This window comes from Schistocerca serialis, chromosome 5 (genome assembly GCF_023864345.2).
Source record: "Schistocerca serialis cubense isolate TAMUIC-IGC-003099 chromosome 5, iqSchSeri2.2, whole genome shotgun sequence".
In the NCBI taxonomy this organism is placed as follows: Eukaryota; Metazoa; Arthropoda; class Insecta; order Orthoptera; family Acrididae; genus Schistocerca; species Schistocerca serialis.
The window spans coordinates 288,147,406-288,173,093 of record NC_064642.1 but is presented as its reverse complement, the minus strand read 5'-3'; the positions used below and the strand labels follow the sequence as shown (position 1 = coordinate 288,173,093).

Below are 25,688 nucleotides of genomic sequence, written 5' to 3'. Positions count from 1 at the left end.
TTAATGTATACTTTGACTTGATTCACATCCCTGATGAAGTCTACAGAACATGATGAGTGAATGAGTGAATGATGATGAAAGAAGCTGGAACAGAAAAATGAATATAAAAATACACACATGCACACAGTTCACTCCAGAAAACTATAAAATTTTTAACAGAATTGCTGACTAGAACTTAGCTACAGAAGAGTAAATATTACTACTGCCAATAAGTATACACAAACTACAATGTCTTGTATTTTTTATCTGTCTGTTAGCAGGTTTGACATTTCACCTTCTGAAGGTAGGTAATTTATACAAACACCACCAAAAAAATACTCTTTCAGAATGAGTGGTTCTTTCATCTTGCAACAAACACAAATGTGTTGGAATAATAAGAGATACAGTAAGAAGAAGATGATAAAAGAGAAAATCAAAAAAGTTGCGGATAAGAGACAAAAATTTCAATACTTAGAAGAAAAGGATATGTTAGTGAACAGGTCATCAACAAGGACAGAATAGAAAAATTAATAATGCAAAAATTGTAAACATAGATTAAGTAGAAATTTGTGGCAAAAGAGATAAATTAAAGATAATGCAAAATATGACAGAGAGGTTTGGTTACCATAAAGCAGCTACTGGTAAAGAGGTGAGGGTCAGCTGGAATAAAATGTGTGCAGAAGAACATACCAGCTCTGCAAAGTTCTGATGCACTGTTGCTGGTATAAAGAATCCAAGTTGCTCACATGGTGAAGCTTTACGTGTGATCACTATTATGTTATAGAACCTTTTCTTCAGCAAAATACGTGCTCTCTGCCTCAGTGCATTCTCGCTGTACAGCTACAGTGTACCAGCTGTGTATTCATCTGGTAGAGTGAGCTAAACAGTGTTGTGTGTGTGTGTGTGTGTGTGTGTGTGTGTGTGTGTGTGTGTGTGTGTGTGTGTGTGTGTGTGCGTGTGTGCGTTGTCCTTACCCGTCTACCCCTTTCCTGTTCCCATTCAATCCAAGTCTATTACTGAAGCACATCACTCAAAGTGCTATTCAATGTTGTTCTCTCTTAAATATACAGCTTTGTTCATTATTACACTTTTTTCATATGGAGCCATTCTCCCTTTCACTATATTATGCCTTCAGTAATATGATACTAACATGTATCCATTTGCCATGTGTTGCTGAAAATGGGATTTGTCCAAAAGCTAGTAAAGTTTTCAGCCTTGTATATGTACCTCTTGATAACTCTGTGAGACGTTACCATTACTCCATTATTCACATTCTCCCAGAAGTTTCTGTTACCAAAAATAAGTAAATACCTCATCCAGTGTGTGTCCTTCATAAATTTCTTTCCATTATTTATCTAGAAAATTCCATGAAACTATTGTTTTCAATTTTCAGCTAAACCTGATTTATGAGAATTATTTTTGGTACAATTTAACTTTCATGGTCTGAAATATTATTTATTGAGGTTCACATTTATTTCCAGAAAGACAGTTGGATTACTGAGTGAATAATTAATTGATCTCTTGTTGGGAACAATACTGTGGAAAACCACCCCATACAGGCTCTTAGTGACCCTAGTAGCATTCACTTGGTACTATCTGGGACACCGATTTCCTTATCATTTTTCCAAAAATGTGTTAGTAACCTTTGTAATTGACTAACAACATTTTGAAACATTTCCTGCAGGGGATCCGTAAACTGTCAGAGTGACTTTCTTACATGTATCCAAGTCTATTACTGAAGCACATCACTCAAAGTGCTATTCAATGTTGTTCTCTCTTAAATATACAGCTTTGTTCATTATTACACTTTTTTCATATGGAGCCATTCTCCCTTTCACTATATTATGCCTTCAGTAATATGATACTAACATGTATCCATTTGCATATATGAATTTAATCTCCATTGCTTACAAATTATATTCTGTTAAGCACAACACATCCGTAAAAACAGTTTTTTAGTTCTGCATTCCTTGAAGTGATGTGATAAGTCCAACATTCTTTTATTTAACAAGTCTGTTATGATTTGCTGAAAAGGTCAAAATGTATTTTGATTTTCATCCTTTATGCAGTTGAAATGATGTTATTTGTTCCTCCACGAATTGTAGAAACGCTGTGTTTCAGAAATATTTACCGATAACAAGCACTAGTGCAAATGTTGGTAGTCACAGGGATTTTAAGGACAATGCTTGGCTAAACAGAATGCCCCTGGAAATCAACTTAGCAATTGACCTCTTAATAGAAACTTTCAGATGCTCACCATGCCATGTGTTGCATGCCATGTCAGAGGTGATGTATTAATCACCCCATTTACCACCACATTTCCTTGTGTAACAGCTAAAGATCTACACTTACATGTTTGACTGAACATTTCATTTAGGGCTGAGGAACACCATTCAAAATGAGATAAAATCTTCATGTTAGTGTGAGGAGCTTTCTCACACAAGCATCTGATTTCATCCTTACACACGCAACTGAAGTTAAAACAATCCAAACAGTAAAGTATTCTTTATAAAGTCTCACCCCAAAGAACTTTAATAACGTGTGACATTTCAGAGCATTGAATGTCAGCTACATAAAATCCTACTTACTTTTTATTCACTATCCAGGGAGTTCTGTACTAAACATTACATACAGTTTGATGACTACTCTCAAGATGACAAGCCTTCTTGGCCTTTTTAATGCTCTGACTTCTATTATACTTAAACTTGTACATTATTTTCTCTATCTTACAAATCTGTCGCTTAACACCCAATCTGAAGGGGAATGAATCTATTGGAGATATGCAGACTAAAAGTAGAAGACTCTTAGCACTTCTAAAACATCCTTTCCACCTTCAAAACTTTGACCACAGTCCAGTAATGTATCCTATTCATAATGTTACTGCTGCCATTTATAGCACTCAGCTATTCTAATGCTGCTTGCACTATGGAAAAATAAGCACAACTATTGCACTCTACTGCCACTCTCTTTGATGAAGTAGATCTTCCCAATGCTGAGGATGGTATTTATAATACCTCATTGAGAGTGAGGGATTATTTCAATGAATGTCAAATAAATGAGATGACAAGATTTTCAGGTTGCACGATATTAATTTCAGATGTTGGGAACACAACAATAAGCTACATCAGGGTTGTAAGAGAAAGAGGACAGGATAATTCAAGTTTTTATTGAAATAAATCGAAACCATGATCTCAATGTTGGATAGCAGCAAATATGAATCAATGTTATGTATAGCAATTATCTTAATTAATGAGCTGAGTGGTGCAAGACTTACTTCAATTTAGTAATGAGGTGATGTAATTTTTCATGTACACATCATGAATTGCATTGAACAAAATTGTCAGTGATCTATTAATGAGAAGTGAAAAGGATTTCTTTGTTGAATTAGAAGCTACATTTTTTTTAACTATAATCAGACAATTTTCTAATGATTAATCATCAGTGTAAACTGCAGAAGTAATATCTAACAGCTGCTGCACTTTGTGATATATAATTTTACATCTCTGGACATTCCGCTTCATAATGAAATTTGTGGAACATAATGAATGACTTTTGGCTAAACATGCAACTTAAGATGCATAGTTATAATTAACTCTAATCAATTATAAGACATTTGTGACATGTAGAAATGAAATGTGTATTGAATTTTCATGCTGTTTTAGGAAGACAAAGGGAACACCGAATATAGCATCGTAATTGAGGCATCACAGACCTTAAATAATTATGAACAAGCACAAACTACTCTTCTAATAAAAACTAATGGGATGAAGACAGGTAAATACTTTCAGCTATGCTCTCCTGAAATATTATCATCAGTGTAAACATATAAAATTGATGCAAATCTGAAATTCTGACAATTAGTGTTAAGCTTCTAGAAATAAATGAACATTCTATAGTCAAAACTTTTTTATTGGGAATGTACAGAGAGGAGAGAATATATGTGTGGTTTTCATTGTAAACTTTCCAAGTCACTGTCTGATTTGAGCTTCCTTAGAGCCAGAATGTAACAGGTAAATTCAAGGTCAGTTGTTTTGTATGTTTTATCTATATATCAACCAATTAATTTCTCTCTCTTTCTGTTCTATTTATTTATAGTCAATGTAGGAAAAGATAGATTGCTACTTACTATAAAATGAGACGTTAAGTTACAGATGAGAACAATTAAAAGACACTTTCACATAAGCTCTGTGCTACAGCCGTCACTGTAAAAAGAAATAGAAACACACATAATTCATTCTCACAACATGCACATCTCATGCACACATGCAGCTTGGGTCAGAACTGCCAGTGCTGGTAGTCATGTGTGCATAGGGTGTGCTTGCTTGTGTGAGTGGATGGTGTATATTTCTCCTTCTTTTTCCGGTGAAGGGTGTAGCCAAAAGCTTGTGCATAAGGGTCTTTTCATGTTGCCTGACTGTAACTCACCTTGTTATTTCTATGGTAAGTAGCAATCTCTCCTTTCCTAAATTGGTGATCCTCCTATCTGGAATTTTCATTGTTTTATTTATTTACTGTTATAATTATGAACAAAAAGTTGCTATTTTTCTTGTTGAAATTTATAGATTAGTACTACACTGAAAGCTATAAATGGTCTTTGTAACAGAGAAAAGTAACAGTAAATACCAAAATTGTATTACAAATTGCCTGTTGGCATATGTTCGGGTTCTTCAGCTGATGTTTGATTCCATATTTCTGGATTTCTGGAAGTGGCTTGTAGTGAAATTATGTGCTTATGGAATATCATTTCAGTTACATGACTGGACTCATGATTTCCTGTCAGAGAGATCACAATTTGTAGTAATTGATGGAAAGTCATCAAGTAAAACAGAAGTTATTTCTGGCATTCCCCAAGGTAGTGTTATAGGCCCTTTACTGTTCCTGATCTATATAAATGATTTAGAAGACAATCTGAGCAGCCATCTTAGGTTGTTTGCTGATGACACTGTTATTTATCGACTAGCAAAGTGCGAAAGTTGGCAATTGACCCTAAATAATGAAAAGTGTGAGGTCATCCAAATGAGTGCTGAAAGGAATCTGTTGAACTTCAGTTACATGATAAATCAGTCAAATCTAAAAGCCATAAATTCATCTAAATACCTAGGAATTACAATTATGAACAAATTAAATTAGAAGGATGCATGGAAAATATCGTGGGGAAGGCTAACTAAAGACTGTATTTTATTGGCAGAACACTTAGAAAATGTAACAGGTCTCCTAAGGAGACTGCCTACACTATGCTTCTCTGTTCTCTTTTAGAATACTACTGCACTGTACAGGATCCTTACCAGATAGGATTGACAGAGTACATTAAAAAAGTTCCGAGAAGGGCAGCATGTTGTGTATTATTGTGAAATAGGGGAGAGAATGTTACTGAATTGATACAGGTTTTGGGATGGACATCATTAAAACAAAAACGTTTTTCATTGTGGAGGAATCTTCTCACGAAATTCCAATCACCAAATTTCTCCTCCAAATGCAAAAATATTTTGTTGATTCCAACCACGATGGGGAGAAATGATCACCATGATAAAATAATGGAAATCAAAGCTCATACAGAAAGATATAGATATTTGTTCTTTCTGCGCACTATACGAGATTGGAATAATAGAGAATTGTGAAGGTGGTTCGATGAACCTTGTGTGTGTGTGTGTGTGTGTGTGTGTGTGTGTGTGTGTGTGTGTGTGCGTGCGTGCTATCAGATGTAACAGCAATGTAGTAGTATGTTAACTTATATTCTTATGCACTTTGATTGTTTTGACCATGTGGTCACAATGACTATTGGTAGTTTAATAGTAAATTAATCATGTTTACCCTTTTCCCATATCAGGTGTACGAGTTCATTCTTGGACTAAATAAATAAATAGATGTGTGTCCAGTCTTGCACTGATGCAAAAATGAGTTTCACTCAAGGAATTGTGGGTTTCTCTTTGTGAAAATCTGTAATATAAAAGCTCAGCAGTCTAAGACCCCAAAAAATAATACTACACCTAATGACCAGTAGGAAAATATTGATGGATAAGTAGAATATGATTGTCTCAGACTGATGTAGTTATCCAGTGAGCTCCTGCTTGTCATGTATGTGTGGAGTTTCAGTATGTGCTAGGACTGGAAGCCAGGGAATAATGGTTGGCCACAGTGTTACTGAGATTATCATTACAGCTTCATGGAACTGGATGCCAACCTTTTTTGCATTGAAGCTCCTGGCCCACACTGGGGCACAGTACAAACCAACTCTACATACAAGAGCCAGTGCTGAAGTGCATAATGTCCCCATTGAGCTGAGGTTGTTCTTGCTCGCATCCCTATTATATTATTTTTTGTCTTCATTTCATAGCCTACATCTTCCAAGTGGTATGTATATGTTAATATATGGTTCAATATAATGGAAGGAAACATTCCACGTGGGAAAAATTATATATAAAAACAAAGATGAGGTGACTTACCGAACAAAAGCGCTGGCAGGTCGATAGACACACAAACAAACACAAACATACACACAAAATTCAAGCTTTCGCAACAAACTGTTGCCTCATCAGGAAAGAGGGAAGGAGAGGGGAAGACGAAAGGAAGTGGGTTTTAAGGGAGAGGGTAAGGAGTCATTCCAATCCCGGGAGTGGAAAGACTTACCTTAGGGGGAAAAAAGGACAGGTATACACTCGCACACACGCACATATCCATCCACACATACAGACACAAGCAGACATATTTAAAGACAAAGAGTTTGGGCAGAGATGTCAGTCGAGGCAGAAGTGTAGCGGCAAAGAAGTTGTTGAAAGACAGGTGAGGTATGAGTGGCGGCAACTTGAAATTAGCGGAGATTGAGGCCTGGCGGATGACAAGAAGAGAGGATATACTGAAGGGCAAGTTCCCATCTCCGGAGTTCGGATAGGTTGGTGTTGGTGGGAAGTATCCAGATAACCCGGACGGTGTAACACTGTGCCAAGATGTGCTGGCTGTGCACCAAGGCATGTTTAGCCACAGGGTGATCCTCATTACCAACAAACACTGTCTGCCTGTGTCCATTCATGCGAGTGGACAGTTTGTTGCTGGTCATTCCCACATAGAATGCATCACGTCCAGGGCCTTGCTGCGATGGAGCATTTCCTTTCACGCCGATCACCTGCCACCCTACCTAAAACCTCTTTCCTCATCACCTTAGCCAGCTTCATCCTGACCCACAACTTCTTCACTTTTGAGGGCCAGACATACCAACAATTAAAGGGAACAGCCATGGGCACCAGGATGGCCCCCTCGTACGCCAACCTATTCATGGGTCGCTTAGAGGAAGCCTTCTTGGGTACCCAGGCCTGCCAACCCAAAGTTTGGTACAGATTTATTGATGACATCTTCATGATCTGGACTCACAGTGAAGAAGAACTCCAGAATTTCCTCTCCAACCTCAACTCCTTTGGTTCCATCAGTTTCACCTGGTCCTACTCCAAATCCCATGCCACTTTCCTTGACGTTGACCTCCACCTGTCCAATGGCCAACTTCACATGTCCGTCCACATCAAACCCACCAACAAGCAACAGTACCTCCATTATGACAGCTGCCACCCATTCCACATCAAACGGTCCCTTCCCTACAGCCTAGGTCTTCATGGCAAACGAATCTGCTCCAGTCCGGAATCCCTGAATCATTACACCAACAACCTGAAAACAGCTTTCGCATCCCGCAACTACCCTCCCGACCTGGTACAGAAGCAAATAACCAGAGCCACTTCCTCGTCCCCTCAAACCCAGAATCCCCCACAGAAGAACCACAAAAGTGCCCCACTTGTGACAGGATACTTTCCGGGACTGGACCTGACTCTGAATGTGGCTCTCCAGCAGGGATACGACTTCCTCAAATCCTGCCCTGAAATGAGATCCATCCTTCATGAAATCCTCCCCACTCCGCCAAGAGTGTCTTTCCGCCGTCCACCTAACCTTCGTAACCTGTTAGTTCATCCCTATGAAATCCCCAAACCACCTTCCCTACCCTCTGGCTCCTATCCTTGTAACCGCCCCCGATGCAAAACCTGTCCCATGCACCCTCCCACCACCACCTACTCCAGTCCTGTAACCCGGAAGGTGTACACGATCAGAGGCAGAGCCACGTGTGAAAGCACCCACGTGATTTACCAACTGACCTGCCTACACTGTGATGCATTCTATGTGGGAATGACCAGCAACAAACTGTCCATTCGCATGAATGGACACAGGCAGACAGTGTTTGTTGGTAATGAGGATCACCCTGTGGCTAAACATGCCTTGGTGCACAGCCAGCACATCTTGGCACAGTGTTACACCGTCCGGGTTATCTGGATACTTCCCACCAACACCAACCTATCCGAACTCCGGAGATGGGAACTTGCCCTTCAGTATATCCTCTCTTCTTGTCATCCGCCAGGCCTCAATCTCCGCTAATTTCAAGTTGCCGCCACTCATACCTCACCTGTCTTTCAACAACTTCTTTGCCGCTACACTTCTGCCTCGACTGACATCTCTGCCCAAACTCTTTGTCTTTAAATATGTCTGCTTGTGTCTGTATGTGTGGATGGATATGTGCGTGTGTGCGAGTGTATACCTGTCCTTTTTTCCCCCTAAGGTAAGTCTTTCCACTCCCGGGATTGGAATGACTCCTTACCCTCTCCCTTAAAACCCACTTCCTTTCGTCTTCCCCTCTCCTTCCCTCTTTCCTGATGAGGCAACAGTTTGTTGCGAAAGCTTGAATTTTGTGTGTATGTTTGTGTTTGTTTGTGTGTCTATCGACCTGCCAGTGCTTTTGTTCGGTAAGTCACTTCATCTTTGTGTTTATATATAATTAATATATGGTTCAGTTTTATTCCCAGGTATTTAGTGATTCTCTCATGTCTTGCGTGGCCCATTACGTTTAGTGTTAGTTCTTTGTTTACTTCCCTATTTTCTATGTGCATCACTGTACTTACATTTGGGTTGATGATTAAATGCCACTCACTATAGTATTTTTCAAGGGTTTCCATACGAGTTTTAATTAATTCTTCTAATTTCTCAAAATACTTCACTTATACTGCTATTGCAAGGTCATTGGCATTAGGAGATATATTTAATTTTAAACTGGGATATCAGATATGAGGGGATTGATGAGAACTGGTGCCAGTGCTGATCCTTCCATTGTTCCATTTTTCAAAACCTTGTGTTTGCTTACTCTCCCATTTAGTTCTACTACAAATTTCTGTTTTCTTAGCATGGTTTTTAGAGGTTTCCCAATTTTCTTGCATTTGAGAGACTTCATTAACTTGTAGATAAGGCCTTGAATCCAGACTGTGTCACAGGCAGATGTGAGGTCAAACAGCACCACTCTAATCTACAAATTATTTTGAAAACCTCACTCTAGATTGGTCGTGACAGCTAGGACTTGGTCACAGTAGCTTCTGTTCTTTCTGAACCCTCCCTGTATTACGGTAGTATCTGGTTGATAATTGGTCTATTTTGCCCATTAGTACTCTCACAAATAGTTTTTAAGTAGTGCACAGCTGTGAAACTGAGCTGGAGGCTTTTGGATGGTCTTCAGTTTTTCCAGGCCTATGGAGAGCAATAATTCTAGATTTTTTTAATAGTTTTGGAATCATACCCACATTTATGATCATTGCAAACAATTCTGCTAGCCACTTCACTGCATCCTCATGAATATTCTTCAAGAATTCAGGGAGTAGTTCTTCTATGCCAGCTGCTTTTCCATTTTTGGTGTGTTTTAGTGAATTTTCGATTTCTCTATCTGTTATTTTACAAGCCAGCATAGTCTCATCCTCACAGTCATTCATTGCTTCTTTCATGTACTCCATCATTATTTTGTTTTTCTCTGTAGTCACAAGTATTTTTGAGGACTTAAGTATGCTAGAACTATCATGGTTTGGAGTTATTTTGCCCATTTACCTGGGTTGATGAGTGGTTTCTCTTAACTTCCTTAGGAGTCCCCAACTTCTGTGGCTTGAGTATGTGAAATCAATATTTTACATAGTCTCATGCCATCTTTTCTGTCATTCTTCATCCAGAAGATTGATTAATTTTTCTTTGCATTCATGGCTATTTTCCATAGTCTCATGCCATCTTTTCTGTCATTCTACATCCAGAAGATTGATTAATTTTTCTTTGCATTCATGGGTTTCAATTCTTTTACACTCTTTCAGAAGGGCTGTGCATTCTTTAATCCACCAAGGGCGTCACATTCCTCATAGCAATATTAAAGCATCAGTTTCATAAATTGTATGCAGTTGTTTGGTATCAGAACTATTCTTCTTACTGTCTTTCCAACATTCTATGAAAATAGGTGCCTCTGGGGTTTTCCTGAATTTCCAGTTCTTAAAAGCTTTTCTTCTTACAATGGGTAATTAGAGCCATAGTCATGAGTTGATTACACAGTGTTGGCTCTTTGGGAATCGAGTTAAGACTATACTTTGTGTTGATTTTGTCACAAAGCACAGATCAGGTGATGTTGTTGTGCCCCTAGTCCGTGATTAGAAGGAGCCTTGATCTTTAGCATCATATACTAAATGGCAGTTGGTCAAGTCTGCCCAGTCCCTTAGTTTCAATCTGTCTTCATTGCAGATTGCATAGCCCTATCTATGATGGTACAATTTAAAGTCACATTTCCAGATGATTTGGTGCTGTGGGTTTGGTAACACTAACTTTTCCAACTTAGTGATGAGGTTTATATATATAGAAAGAAACACATATGTCTGCTTGTGTCTGTATATGTGCGGATGGATATGTGTGTGTGTGCGAGTGTATACCTGTCCCTTTTTCCTAAGGTATGTCTTTCCGGTCCCGGGATTGGAATGACTCCTTACCCTCTCCCTTAAAACCCACATCCTTTCATCTTTCCCTCTCGTTCCCTCTTTCCTGACAATCAACCATGGGTTGCGAAAGCTTGATATTTGTGTGTGTGTTTGAGTATTTTTTATTGTGTCTATCTACCAGCGCTTTTCCATTTGGTAAGTCCGTTCTTCCCAGTACCTCTTCATTTTCTTGCCAACTGCTCGTCTCTGCTCATCTCTCCACACTCTCTTGGGTCGAGGATTTGGCTCATCTTCTTCATAGTTTGCGTTTCCTATAAGTAGCCTAAAGTGATTCCTGTCACGAATTATTTCTTCTGTAACACCTATTTTGTTGGCATCTTTCTTTACTGCTTCTATCTACCCTACAGTTTTTTTTTTTTTTTTTTTTTCCAGCTTACTAACGTAATTAAAAATTTTCTTTGTAATCCGTGTCTCTTCCATTCGTTTTAAACGTCCATAAAATTTTAGCCATCTCTTCCTCATTGTATCTGTGATCTTTTCTGTATTTTTGTGTATGTCTTCATTTCTCCTTTTAATCCACCTATTTTCCTTGTTTTTTTTTTTCAGGACCTAGAATTTTTCTTTGTATTTTTTTCTCTCTTTTTTCTAGTTCTCTTAATTCACCTTTCTTATTGAATGTTAGGCACTCTGATCCATACATTGCTTGTGTCCTAATAACTGAATTATAATGTTTAATCTTTGCTTGTATGGATATTGATTTCTTATTGTAGTAGTTTTGTGTTAATTTATATGCAAATTCTAACTTTTTTATTCTTTCTTTATTTGTTGTGTTATCCAGTCCATTGGCTTGAATCCACTCCCCCAGGTATTTGAATCTATCACCTCTTTTAATTTTTCCATACTTTGTTTTCATAAACTTTTCTGTATTACGTTTGTGTTCTATGTACTCGGTTTTTTCATAGGATATTTTTAGCCCAGTCTTTTCAGCAATCTCGTGTAACAGATCAAGCATAACTGTTGTGTCTGTTCGGTTTTCAGTTATGAATGACATATCATCTGCATTGGCTAAACATTTCACTTCAAATTTGTTCTTTTCTTGGCCCATACTCATACCCTTTGTGCCTCTGTTTTTTAATGTCTTTTCCCATGTTTTTACTATTTTATCTAAAACCAAGTTAAAGAGAATTGGGGACAGTCCATCTCCTTGTTGCAATCCTGTTTTGATTTTGAATGGTTCAGAAATTTTGCCTTGAAACTTAATTCTTGATGCTGCATCTTTGAGCATTTGTTCAACAAGTCTTCTGCTGTTTTCATCTGTCCCTGATTCATAAAGTATCTGGAATAGTGTTTGTCTGTCAACTGAGACATAGGCCTTCTTGAAGTCTACGAAAGTAACTACTGTATTTTTATTTTGCATAGCTCTCACTCTCAAAATTGTTTGTAAATTAAGAATCTGTTCTGCACATGATCTACCTTTTCTAGATCCTGCTTGATAATCTCCTATATTAGGTCCTGCTTGTTCCTCTATTCTATTTAAAAGTGCTTTAGAAAGTATTTTGTATGTCACTGGTAACAAGGATATGCCCCTGTAGTTGTTGGTGTATGTTTTATCTCCTTTTTTATGGAGAGGGTGGATCAATGCTTGTTTCCAGTCACTGGGTATGATTCCTTTTGTCCCAATGGCTTTAATTACTTTGTGAATTTTCTGCCTTGCAGATAAGCCCCCTAGTTTCCACATTTCTGCTACTATTCCATCCTCACCTGGTGCTTTGTTATTCTTCAATGCTTTGATAATCTTTTCTATTTCTTCTACTGTAGGTGGTTCTCATGGTGGATTTTCATGTAGTGGTTTTTGAAACTGTAACCTGTCATTAGGATCCTCACAGTGTAATAGATTTTCAAAGTATTCAGCTAAAATTTGGCAGTTCTCTTAATTGCTTAAAACCATTTTTTCATTTTTATCTTTAAAATGTAAACTTGGAGACCGGAATCCTGTTAAAACTTCTCTGAAAGTCTCTACTGTTGTTCCTTTTAAAGTCTGAATCCATTTATTCTAATCTGTCTTTGTCATATTTTCTTTTCACTGATCTGATGATTTTTGCTGTCTTATACCTTTCTTCTTTGAACTCTTCCCAGTATTTGTGTTTCTTATTACTGTTCCATTTTTTCCATGCCTTTAGTCGATTGTCAATTACTTCATCACACAGCTCATTCCACCATCTGTGTTTTGGTATTCTTCGTGGGTGTCCCACTTCTTTAACTGACTCTAGCATTGTTTCTTTAATTTCTTCCTAATCATCCATTTTTCTTGTGTTTAGTATATGACAGAATTTGTCCTGATTTTCCATGAGAAATTTAGTGTTTACTCTTGGAAATCTTCTTGGTTTTGGTTTAGGTTTGTTCGGTTGGAACATGGTCTTTATTTCTGTCAGATAATGGTCTGAGTCTATGTTTAGGCTCTTCCTCAATCTGACATCCAAGATTTCCTTGTAGTTGCAAGTCATTATTGCCACCTGGTCCAACTGATATTCACCTTGATTTGGATTAGGTGATACCCACGTTTTTTTCTTTCTTGCAAGTTTCCTGAAACATGTCGACATTAGTTATAGATTAAACTGTCTACAAAAATCTCTATCTACAAAAATTTCTGTTGGTTTTTGCATGTGCTGGATAATCTCCAACTACTGATTTAAATTTTATTTCTTTGCCAACTTGTGCATTTATGTCTCCCACTAAAATTTTTATATGTTCTTTTGGTAATATGGATGTTTTGTGTTCTAGCATTTCCCAAAAATCTTCCACTTTGTCAACATTTGTTCTGTTATGTTGGTTAATAGGTGCATGTGCATTTATAATAGTGTAATGTTTATTGCCTGACTTGAACATCAGAAATGAAATTCATTCTGATGGGGAGTTAAAATTAGTTATTGATTCCGCAAGTTGCTGTTTGACCATAAATGCGGTCCCTAATATAGTCATATTCTTAGAATTTTTAATGGCTGGTTTTCCTTTGTAGATCCTGTATCCACCTGATTCAAATGCATTTTCATCCAGATACCTTGTTTCTTGAACAGTAATGTAAGTATGTTGCGTTGATTGAGAGTGTCTGTTATTGGTTTTAGTTTTCCAACTTTCATAAGTGTGTTGATATTCAGAGTCCCCAGTAGATGTTTTTCCTTGGGTCTTATGTTTGAAGAAGTACTAGGAAGCACCAACTCTTCCTTACATGATGTTCTAGGCTCTCCAGAATCCAAAGGGCTAGTTGCACCGCCATGAATAGTGATGGAAGATTGGTTACTTCCTGGAGTAGTTTTCCTTTTGAAATTTACCATCGTGTCTTAGGTTAAAGTTTGGTTTGGGGAAAGGTAGTTGAACCTTTCAATGATAAAAATTCAAGCATTTAGCTTAGAATTATTAGTGAGGCCACCACTAACATGTGGGACAGAGGCCTTTTGTATCCGCCCACTGAGGGAACAGACGCTACAGTTTGGTGCTTTTATACAAAAACCTGCTTCTTCTGCCAGTTCCACCATCCTGGTGATCTTCATCTCCACCTTCACTACCATTGAGGTCTTCACCATTTCCCTGGCAAGGGACCCTCACGAGGTACTATCATCCAGACCAGGTGAACCAAGGTTTTTTAACGAGGTGTTACTCCTCCCCCTCCTCCTTTTTCAACCGGGCTTGGGACCGGCTTTGCCAGAGTATATATATATATATATATATATATGGCAGCATGCCATACATCCAACTACTAAACATCATGATGGTACAACAAGAAAAATCTCATTACCCCGGGCCCTAGTCAATAGACTGAGATCGTTGTGAGCATCAGATTCCGGGGGCTCACGGACATCATGAGAAGAATTGGAGCTTCTCAAACTCCCTCAAGACCAAACGCAAACACTACATTGGCACACTTAATGTGAACACACTTATGAAGACAAGAAAGATGAAACAACTGACAGACACTCTCGAAAAATTTCAAATCAAAATATGTGCACTGCAAGAAACACGATTCACAGACAAAGACCATTTCAACACAGAGAATTTCGGAATATACAAAGGAAAACCATCGAGACAACTGAAAAACCTAAGGCTTTTTGGCACAGGATTTGCAGTACACAGGTCCATCAAGGACAGCATAATCGACTTTTCGTCACCAAACAAAAGCATCAGCACCATTACAGTGAAATCAGCCAATAAATCCTACACAATAATCAATGCACATGCGCCAACTAATGACTACAACAGGAAAAACCCGGACGAAATTGATGACTTCTGGACGACAATGGAAGAAACTATCAGAAAAATTCCTGCACATAGAGTCAAAATAATACTAGGAGACTTCAACGCTAAACTCAGAAAAGAAAAGATATACAGACATATCACAGGAAAACATACTCCACATAAGGACACCAACAAAAACGGAAAACATTTGATAGACTTTTGCAAAAGCCACAACCTCGCCATTTCAAGAAACCAACACAAAAACCTACCACATGGAAATTCCCCAGCGGAAAGCAAGAACTACAAATCGACCATGTAATAGTCTAGAAAGACTCACAAAAAGGAATTTTGAACATAGACACCTGTAAAGGCTACTTCAACTCAGAACACCACCTACTACAGATCAGGATTCGTCTTTTGCCCAAGAAAAAGCTCCATAAGAACAAAATTGTTAGACCAGATCCAGAATATGTTACTTTAAACCAGACACAAATATTACACAAAATTAAAATGGAGAGAACGACAGACTGGACACAACTTCCACGAAGAATCCGAGAGGCCGTGAAACTAGCAAAAGCACCACACATACGGAAACACCGTTGGTGGAACCACACATGTGACCAAGCTATTGACCAACGAATCAGTGCATGGAAAAAATTTAGTGGCCATAAATCCCAAGAGCATTGGATGAACTTCTTGAAAACACAGAAGCAATCAAGCAAAATCATTCACAGTGAAAAACGACAGTATGACAAACAGCGACTGACAGAGATCGAATTGGACTTCATGAAGAACAATACAAGAAACATCTACAGAACATTCAGAGAAAATATGACTGGATATCAACCACCCAACTTGTGCTTCAGAAGACTGGATGGAACCCTAGAAACCAATACGAAAAACAATTGTGACATTCTGGCAAAGTACTTTGAAAAACTGCTCAACACGGACCCCCCTATGGAAGAAATGATGACAGAAATGAGCACATACAATCCAGATAGTGAACCTCCAACTCTAGAAGAAGTTAAAGAAATAATCAACTTTCAGGATAGTAGTTGTTGTGAGTAATTCCAGAATGACCAGGGATATAATTTACTGATTCTCTGTAACTAATTTTATGTCTCAAGCATTTGTCAAGGCTATACCCAGTAATAGACTAGTATAACAGTTTCTGAAACAGTGGCCATGCACTAAAAAAAAATAAAAAAATAAAAATAAAAAAAATAAAAATAAAAAAAGAATACACTACCATTGAAGAGTGATACTAAATTCGATACAATCTACAACTGACTACATGAGGACAAAGTCTATATCACAAATGTAAAATTTCAAACACTAATTTAGCAAAAAAACAGGTGAAAAAGCATGACTACTGCTGAAATATGGGGAAATGATTCACTGAAAGATATTGCTGCCTACATTTACAGGATATGTATCTGTAGCTCACAATTCACTGTGAAAAGCACTGAAACACTGCACACAGAATTCATAAGGCTGCAAAACTTCTTAAAAATATAACTTCTATACCTACATAATGAAATTACAGAATGAGTGTCTTTGTACAAGGATATGGTTGGCATACATTTTTGAGAAGTACATTTGACAACATAGTGTGAATTTCATGCAGTACTAACAGATGTTCAAAAATGCACCTTATATATCACAATACATAGGACAGTAAAATATCTACATTAATAAAGGGCTAAAATGGTCACCCAACCCCAGATGCATGTTGTCTGTCTAGTGGTCCCCAATTTAATTTTGTGCATTTCTTAGCATGCTGTCACAATCAACTTTTTATGATGTATAATATTAAAGAAATATTTAACAAAATAATTCATGGCATAGAAATTACCCAGACTATGCTTATAAAATGTTTGAGCACGAGAGCACTTAATGACTTTCAACATACCATACACACAATTTCAAATATATTTGAAATTTTTTCTCACTGACACCCGAGCAAAGTAATGAAAGGAAAAAACTTAATCACTTACTTCATTTCTGATGATCATACATACATGACATTTTAATTTATTACTTCTGTACCACTAACTTTATTAAAAGCACATTTTTTTCCCGGGTTAAAACTTAAAATAAACAGTTTGATCCATACACTATTTGCCAAACATATCCTACATGAACAACCTAAAGCAGTTATAACATTTTTGCGTTATCAGTTTTGGTTTAGACTTTTCATTATTCTATGGGAAAATAATAAAAATCTTAACAAAACCAGCATGATTAGGGTTCTACATCATCACTCATAATGGTTTTACATACTTACTGCCAAGTTAATACATTAACTCATTTGTAAAGTGGTTAGAAATTTGAAGCTGGGTCACTGGTTTTCCCTTATTGGGACCCAGTGTAGCATTTGAGAAACATTTGTCTGCTTGGTCTGCATTTTCTGTCAATATAGCAAATATTGTCCTTTTCAGATAGAAGTTTTCAATAAGCTTTCTTTCTTTGCTTGAATGGTTATAATCTTATTTTTGCCAACAAATAGGACTCTGTTCTTTTCCTGCAAATTCTATGAGTGCAAAATCATTCATTTGTATTCTTTAATCATCATCAATTTTTAAGACCTTATTTTCTTCAAACTCTGATGTTGTAGGTCTAGAAATCAGTATTTCACCTAAATCTTTACAGTCAAACCCAACTTGTAAAAACACTTTACCATTTTGCCATCTTCTGTGTCAAAAGGTATATAAAATGTAAGTTTTCTTGCATCTCTGCCTCTTTTCTCAGATTTAATTTCCTGTAAGATCACTTTCATCCTGTAACTGATTGCTTGTTACAGACACAGCTGTGATATAGTAAGACTGTTTTCAGCTGTTAGTGGATATCTTCAGATCCAGAAACACAAAACTGAAATGACAAAGTAAGCATCAATACATTCCTATATGAGGTCTGTGCAAATAATTGTGGAACATTCATAATTTCATGCCATTAGTGTGTTGGAGCAAAATGTAGCTGGCATTCCTTCTCGTGCCTATGTTTAACATGTAACTGCCAGAAGTTTCATTGTTGTATGTGTGTTAGTTATTGTTCAGTGGTGTATTGAGTAGAATGTTGAATTGCACAGTTTGCAGATTTTGAGACAGCAGAGAGAGCCACACCAAATGATGCAGGAAGCCTACAGTGATGAGTCCTTAAGTCATACCTTTTGTTGAAATATGCAATCATTTAGTTCCAAGACATAGAGCAATTGTGGGCAAAGTTTAAACAATTGTAAATCATGCTGTGGACGAGTATGTGCCTAGTAAGCGCATTAAGGAGGAAAAGACCTGGCATGAATTAGTGATGAAATCTGGAAAATGCTGAGGAATTAAAGGCTGTCACACTCTCAGTACAAAAGAAGACACAAGCAGAGATTAGTAGACACTTCTGTATCTGTGAAAAGACATATATGCAAAGCATACAACAGCTACCATCATCATACCATAACTAAAGATCTGCCAGAAAACCCAGAAAAATCCTGGTCCTATGTAAAACTGCTTGGCAGGTCTAAGGCTTCCATCCAACCACTTGTTGATCAGTCTGGTTTGACAGTGTAAGATAGCAAAAGGAAGGCTGAAGTTTTAAATTCCACATTTCAGCTATTTTTCACACAGGACAATCATGCAAATGTATTGTCATTTGACCATCACACAGAGTCTCCTGTGGATGACGTAGTAATGAGCATTCCTGGCATAGAGAAACAGCTCAAAGAGTTGAAAATAAATAACTTGCAAGGTCTGGATGGAATTTCAGTTCGGTTTTGCAAAGAGTGCTCTATGTCATTGGCCCCTTACTTAGTTTTCATTTATTGTGAATCCCTCCACCAGTACAGAGTGCCAAGTGACTGGAAAACAGTGCAGGTTACTCCCGTATATGAGAAGCATAACAGACTGACAATATTACAGATCAATATCCTTAACATTGATTTGCTGCAGAATTCTAGAGAAAATTCTTAGTTCAAATATAATTAATTTCCTAGAGACCAAAAAGCTCATGTCCATGAATGAGCATGACTTCAGAAAGTATTGCTCATGCAAAACACAGCTTGCTCTTTTCTCACATGATATGCTGCAAACTATGGATAAAGGGCAACAGGGAGACTCCATGATCTAGATTTCCGAAAAGCATTCAATGTAGTAGCCCAATGCAGATTGTCAATGAAGGTATGAGTATATGAAGTAGGTTTCCAGATATGTGAGTGAGTCGAAGGCTTCTTAAGTAATAGAACCCAGTATGTTGCCCTCGATGGCAAGTGTTCATCAGAGACATGAATAACATCAAGGTTGCCCCAGGGAAGTATGATAGGACCGTTGCTATTTTCTATATGTGTCAATGGTGAACAGGGTGGGCAGCAAACTGCAGTTGATTGCTGATGATGCTGTGGTACACAGGAATGTGTTGAAGATCAGTGAATGTAGCATGACACAAGATGACCTAGACATAATTTATAGTTGGCGTGATGAATGGCAGATGGCTCTAAATGTAGAAAAATGTAAGTTAATGCAGATGGTTATATGATAGCAGAACAAACACTGGTATCAGTTACTTCTGTAAAATATCTGGGAGTATGCGTACGGAACGATTTGAAGTGGAATGATCATATAAAATTAGTTGTTGGTAAGGCAGGTGCCAGGCTGAGATTCATTGCAGGTCAGGTTGACAGAGGAGCTAGAGAAGATCCAAAGAAGGTAGGTGCATTTCATCACAGGGTTAATTTGTAAGTGTAATATGGAGATCAGAGCATCCCCCAGGCTGTGGCTAAGCCATGTCTCCACAGTATCCTTTCTTTCAGGAGTGCTAGTTCTGCAAGGTTCACAGGAGAACTTCTGTAAAGTTTGGAAGGTAGTAGATAAGATACTGGCAGAAGTAAAGCTGTGAAGACTGGGCGTGAGTCGTGCTTCGGTAGCTCAGATGGTAGAGCACTTGCCCGTGAAAGGCAAAGGTCCCGAGTTCGAGTCTTGGTCGGGCACACAGTTTTAATCTGCCAGGAAGTTTTGTAATACAGAGATGTTTAGCAAACTCAAGTGACAGACTCTGCAAGAGAGGCGCTCTACATCGCAGTGTAGCTTGCTGTCCAGGTTTCAAGAGGGTGTGTTTCTGGATGAGGTATCGAATATATTGCTTCCCCCTACTTATACCTCCCGAGGAGATCATGAATGTAAAATTAGAGAGATTCAAGCTCACACGGAGGCTTTCCGGCCGTCGTTCTTCCCGCAAACCATACGCAACTGTAACAGGAAAGGGAGGTAATGACAGTGGTACGTAAAGTGCCCTCCACCACACACTGTTGGGTGGCTTGAGGAGTACAGATGTAAATGTAGATGTAGATGTAGAAACAAACCCATAATGTTTGTATACAGCTTTATTAGGGCCCTGCTACACACAGTCACATCATTTAAATATCTGGGCATAACATTGTGAAGTGATATGAAATTGAACACACATGTGAGGATTGTAGTATGGAAGGCAAATGGTCGACTTTGGTTTGTTGGGAGAATCTTAGAAAAGTGTGATTCGTCTATAAAGGAGACCACATATAGGATGCTAGTGGATTCTCGATTACTGCTCAAGTGTGTGGGATCTCCACCAGGTCAGATCGAAAAAAGACATCGAAGTGATTCAGAGATGATTTGCTACATTTGTTACTGGTAGCTTTGATCAGCATGCAAATGTCAGAGATATGCTTCAAGAACTCAAGTGGGAGTCCCTGGAGGAAAGAAGATATTCATTTTAAACAACACTGCAGAGAAAGTTTCGAGAACTGGCATCTGAAGCTGACTGTCGAATGATCCTACTGCTGCCAACATACATTTCATGTAGGAATCATGAAGATAGATACAGAAAAATTAGAGCTCATATGGAGGCATATTGACAGTCATTTTTCTCTCACACTGTCTACTAGCGGAACAGGAAAGGAAATGACTAGTAGTGGTACAGCGTACGCTTTGCCATGTATAGTTTGGTGGCTTGCAGAGTATGTATGTAGATGTAGATGTAGATGTGCACACTGTTTAAAAATGGCAGGATGGAAGTTAGAGACGACCCTCATTCAGAATGTCCTTTGATGCCTACTAGCAATGCTCATGTCAGGAGCATCAGTGAAAATGTGAATGCCAATTGAAGACTGTCCATGACAGGATGCTCTTTGATGGCTACCAACGCCACTCATGTCAGGAATGTAGATGAAATTTTGCATGCCAATTGGAGACTGGCAGTCTGAGAGGTTGCTGAAGAATGTAACAATTCAGTTGGATCATGTCATGAAGTCCTGACACAAGGTCTTGGAATGAATCACGTTACTGCCAAGTAGGTCCCACAATTTGAGAGTCAAGGCCAGGAAGACCTTTACCTCACAATATGTGAAGAGCTTTTGGATCGTGCAAATGAGAATGAGATGTTCCTTAAGACAATCAGAACAAGTGATGAGATGTGGGTAGTGTTTATGATGTTGAGACTACAATTCAAACTTCACAATGGAACAAGAAAGGTTCTCCAAGACCAAAGGAAGCTCGTCAGGTCAGATGAATTATCAAAGTCATGCTAATAGTTTTTTTTACTTTGGAGAATTAGTTCATCATGAATTCATGCCACAGGGACAAACTGTTAATTGATGGTACTGTCAGGATGTTTTGTGATGCCTGCAAGAAAAACAGAGAAGGAAATGGCCTGCTATGTGGTGAGACAATTCATGGCTCTTGAAGCATGATAATACATCTGCAAATTTGTCCATGTTGGTGCGTGACTCTGCACAAAATATGAAGTCACTCTATTGCTTCATCCTCCGTAACTCTCCAGGTCTGGCCACTGTGTACTTCCTTTTATTTCCAAAGTTGAAAACCCCATAAGCCAAAGATTTGCATTGATAGACAAGATAAAAGAAAATTCATAGACGGCACTTTGTGCGATCCACCAATAAGTGTACCAAGACTGCTTCCAGGAGTGGAAATGGCAGTGGGAGTGGTGGATCAATTATGGAGGGCAGTATTTTGAAGGAGACCATGCACGACAAGTAAAAGTTAAGCATAGAAGAGTTTTGTGAACAAAGTTCTGGAATTTTTTGAATAGACTTCGTATGTTATTAATAGGTGCCTAAATTATATGAGAATCTTCAAAATATTCATCTATAAAAATCTGATGAGAAAACAGCAAAATTCCAGCTGTTTAAAAAACTGTATAACATATTTAGATGAAATTGACACAACGTATGCTGTGTTAGTGAATGAAGTTACGAAAAATAATAGTTCCTCCCTGGATTTGATAGTAGTTATTTTAATTTGATTTTAAATGGTTTCAATATCCATACATCCAAGGTCTTTAGTCAGTCACTAAACTCAGCTAGTTACTATACTATTTTCTATAAAAATGGTGTAACATCAAAACTGCAATAACTTTTGTGGCTTGTAATGGGCAATAAGATTTTGTTTGCTTTCAACCACCTTGTACACACTTTTATTTTTATTTTCTACAACTTCCAGAAATGAGCTGTTGGTAATCTGCCATGGAATATGACCCTAGGAAATACAAGTACTGGTGGGACAGAGGTGGGGAGATAGTGTGTTTTCTTTAACACTGACAGTCATACATACTGTTACTATTGTAGGATGTTCATGTCATACAATCTGGTCAACATGATGCGCTCCTAACTTGGTAACCACTTTTGTAGCTTAAGAACCATTTTCACAGAGGTTGTATATTCAGTCTCCTATGAATTCATCATAGTGGGAAGCATCCTAGCATTTGCTTCAAATAATTTTGAGAAAACACAGAAAATCTAAATCAGGATGGCTGGATGAAGATTTCTTTTAAATAAAAAATCCCTCTGTAGTGAGTAAGATGCTGAACTCAGAAAGAAGATCAACTGTTAGTATTATACATTGCATTGCTTTGGGAGTAAAGGAAAAAAAAGAAGGAAAAAATACAGTGCAAAATTGTTATGTGGAATGTTTTGTTATTGTTATTGTTATTTGTGTTATCTTTTTAACAAACCTCTACTCTGTGTTCTCTAAGTAATCCTCCAGTGTATAGAATGTTTGGATAAACAGACACTTTTTAAATACATTTGTTTTAGTAATTTCTTTAATCTCCTATTATTATTATTATATGGTTGCACTCTTTGATAGAAAATGTTGTTTCAAGCACTATGTTTTTCTTTCTTGGTAAACGTAAGTTTAGTCTACATCTTATCCCATGATCATGTTATTTCTGATATGTACAACAGCCTTGAGAATGGATTCATATGGTGCAGTTAAAAACCTAGTGTCTTGAACAGATCTTTGCAATGAGCATGAATACTGTCTATGGTTACTATTCTTATGGTCCTTTTCCGTAGTATGAAAATTGTGTTCATGTTTCGTGCATTTGATCCCCAGAAAATAATGCCACAGCTAACATCTGAGTGTATACATAAATAGTATGTAACTAAAAGACACTGGCTTTCACACAAGGGTAGCAGGACTCCAATGCAACATTTGCTGTATTGAAAGTTGTAACTCTGTAATCAAGCCTTTTGAGGTTTTTGTAATCCAAGGCATTGTTCACAACTCTTGCAACCCTTGATCCAGTCAGTTATAGGTATTTCATTTACATAACTCCTATTTGGTATAATTGGGACCATCTGTTTTGCGTATTCATTTGAAGACAATTTTACATGTTTATAATAAATAATGAGCTAGAACTAAACCTCAGAAGTAAAAAATTTGTAGCACTGTTGCCTGACATAAAAGTAATATACTTCCTAGATTTTGGAACTAACAGTTTCTCTTTGGGGTAGGAGATAGGATTAGATTGGGGAAGATAAAAAAGGAAGAGTGGGTTACCCAGACCCTGGGATAAGAGAGATTCACCTTTAGTGGGGATGTTGTTGTTGTTGTGGTCTTCAGTCCTGAGACTGGTTTGATGCAGCTCTCCATGCTACTCTATCCTGTGCAAGCTTCTTCATCTCCCAGTACTTACTGCAGCCTACATCCTTCTGAATCTGCTTAGTGTATTCATCTCTTGGTATCCCTCTACGATTTTTACACTCCACGCTGGCCTCCAATACTAAATTGGTGATCCCTCGATGTCTCAGTACATGTCCTACCAAACCAATCCCTTGTTCTAGTCAAGTTGTGCCACAAGCTCTTCTTCTCCCCAATTCTATTCAATACCTCCTCATTAGTTATGTGATCTACCCATCTAATCTTCAGCATTCTTCTGCAGCACCACATTTTGAAAGCTTCTATTCTCTTCTTGTCTAAACTATTTATCGTCCACGTTTCACTTCCATACATGGCTACATTCCATACGAATGATTTCAGAAACGACTACCTGACATTTAAATCCATACTCGACGCTAACAAATTTCTCTTCTTCAGAAACGCTTTCCTTGTCATTTCCAGTCTACATTTTATATCCTCTCTACTTTGACCATCATCAGTTATTTTGCTCCACAAATAGCAAAACTCCTTTACTACTTTGAGTGTCTCATTTCCTAATCTAATTCCCTCAGGATCACCCGACTTAATTCAACTACATTCCATTATCCTCGTTTTGCTTTTCTTGATGTTCATCTTATATCATCTTTTCAAGACACTGTCCATTCCGTTCAACTGCTCTTCCAAGTCCTTTGCTGTCTCTGACACAATTACAATGTCATCGGTGAACCTCAAAGTTTTTATTTCTTCTCCGTGGATTTTAATACCTACTCTGAATTTTTCTTTTGTTTCCTATAGACTGCAACCCTGTCTCACTCCTTTCCCAACCACTGCTTCCCTTTCATACCCCTCGACTCTTATAACTGCCATCTGCTTTCTGTACAAATGGTAAATAGCATTTCGCTCCCTGTATTTTACCCCTGCCACCTTCAGAATTTGAAAGAGAGTATTCCAGTCAACATTGTCAAAAGCTTTCTCTAAGTCTACAAATGCTAGAAATGTAGGTTTGTCTTTCCTTAATCTTTCTTCTAAGATAAGTCGTAGGGTCAGTATTGCCTCACGTATTCCAACATTTCTACAGATTCCAAATTGATCTTCCCCGAGGTTGGCTTCTATCAGTTTTTCCATTCGTCTGTAAAGAATTCACGTTAGTATTTTGCAGCTGTGACTTATTAAACTGATAGTTGGGTAATTTTCACATCTGTCAACACCTGCTTTCTTTGGCATTGGAATTATTACATTCTTCTTGAAGTCTGAGGGTATTTCGCCTGTCTCATACATCTTGCTCACCAGATGGTAGAGTTTTGTCAGGACTGGCTCTCCCAAGGCCGTCAGTAGTTCTAATGGAACGTTGTCTACTCTGGGGGCCTTGTTTCGACTCAGGTCTTTCAGTGCTCTGTCAAACTCTTCACGCAGAATCATATCTTCCATTTCATCTTCATCTACATCCTCTTCCTTTTCCATAATATTGTTCTCAAGTACTTCACACTCGTATAGACCCTCTATATACTCCTTCCACCTTTCTGCTTTCCCTTCTTTGCTTAGAATTGGGTTTCCATCTGAACTCTTGATATTCATACAAGTGGCTCTCTTTTCTCCAAAGGTCTCTTTAATTCTCCTGTAGGCAGCATCTATCTTACCCCTAGTGAGATAAGCCTCTACGTCCTTACATTTGTCCTCTAGCCATGCCTGCTCAGCCATTTTGCACTTCCTGTCGATCTCATTTTTGAGACGTTTGTATTCCTTTTTTCCTGCTTCATTTAGTGCACTTTTATATTTTCTCCTTTCATCAATTAAATTCAAT

The 25,688-nt window shown here is 37.9% G+C and overlaps 1 protein-coding gene across 3 annotated transcripts in view; it reads left to right on the top strand.

Annotated features, from left to right (window-relative positions):
• Nucleotides 1-25,688, top strand: part of LOC126480903 (integrin alpha-4-like) — a 582,211-nt gene that overhangs the window by 342,875 nt on the left and 213,648 nt on the right. For all 3 annotated transcript variants that reach the window (XM_050104300.1, XM_050104298.1, XM_050104299.1), the window contains exon 14: nucleotides 3,642-3,753. In XM_050104300.1, the coding sequence (XP_049960257.1) occupies nucleotides 3,642-3,753 (112 nt within the window). The remainder of the gene's footprint in view (nucleotides 1-3,641; nucleotides 3,754-25,688) is intronic.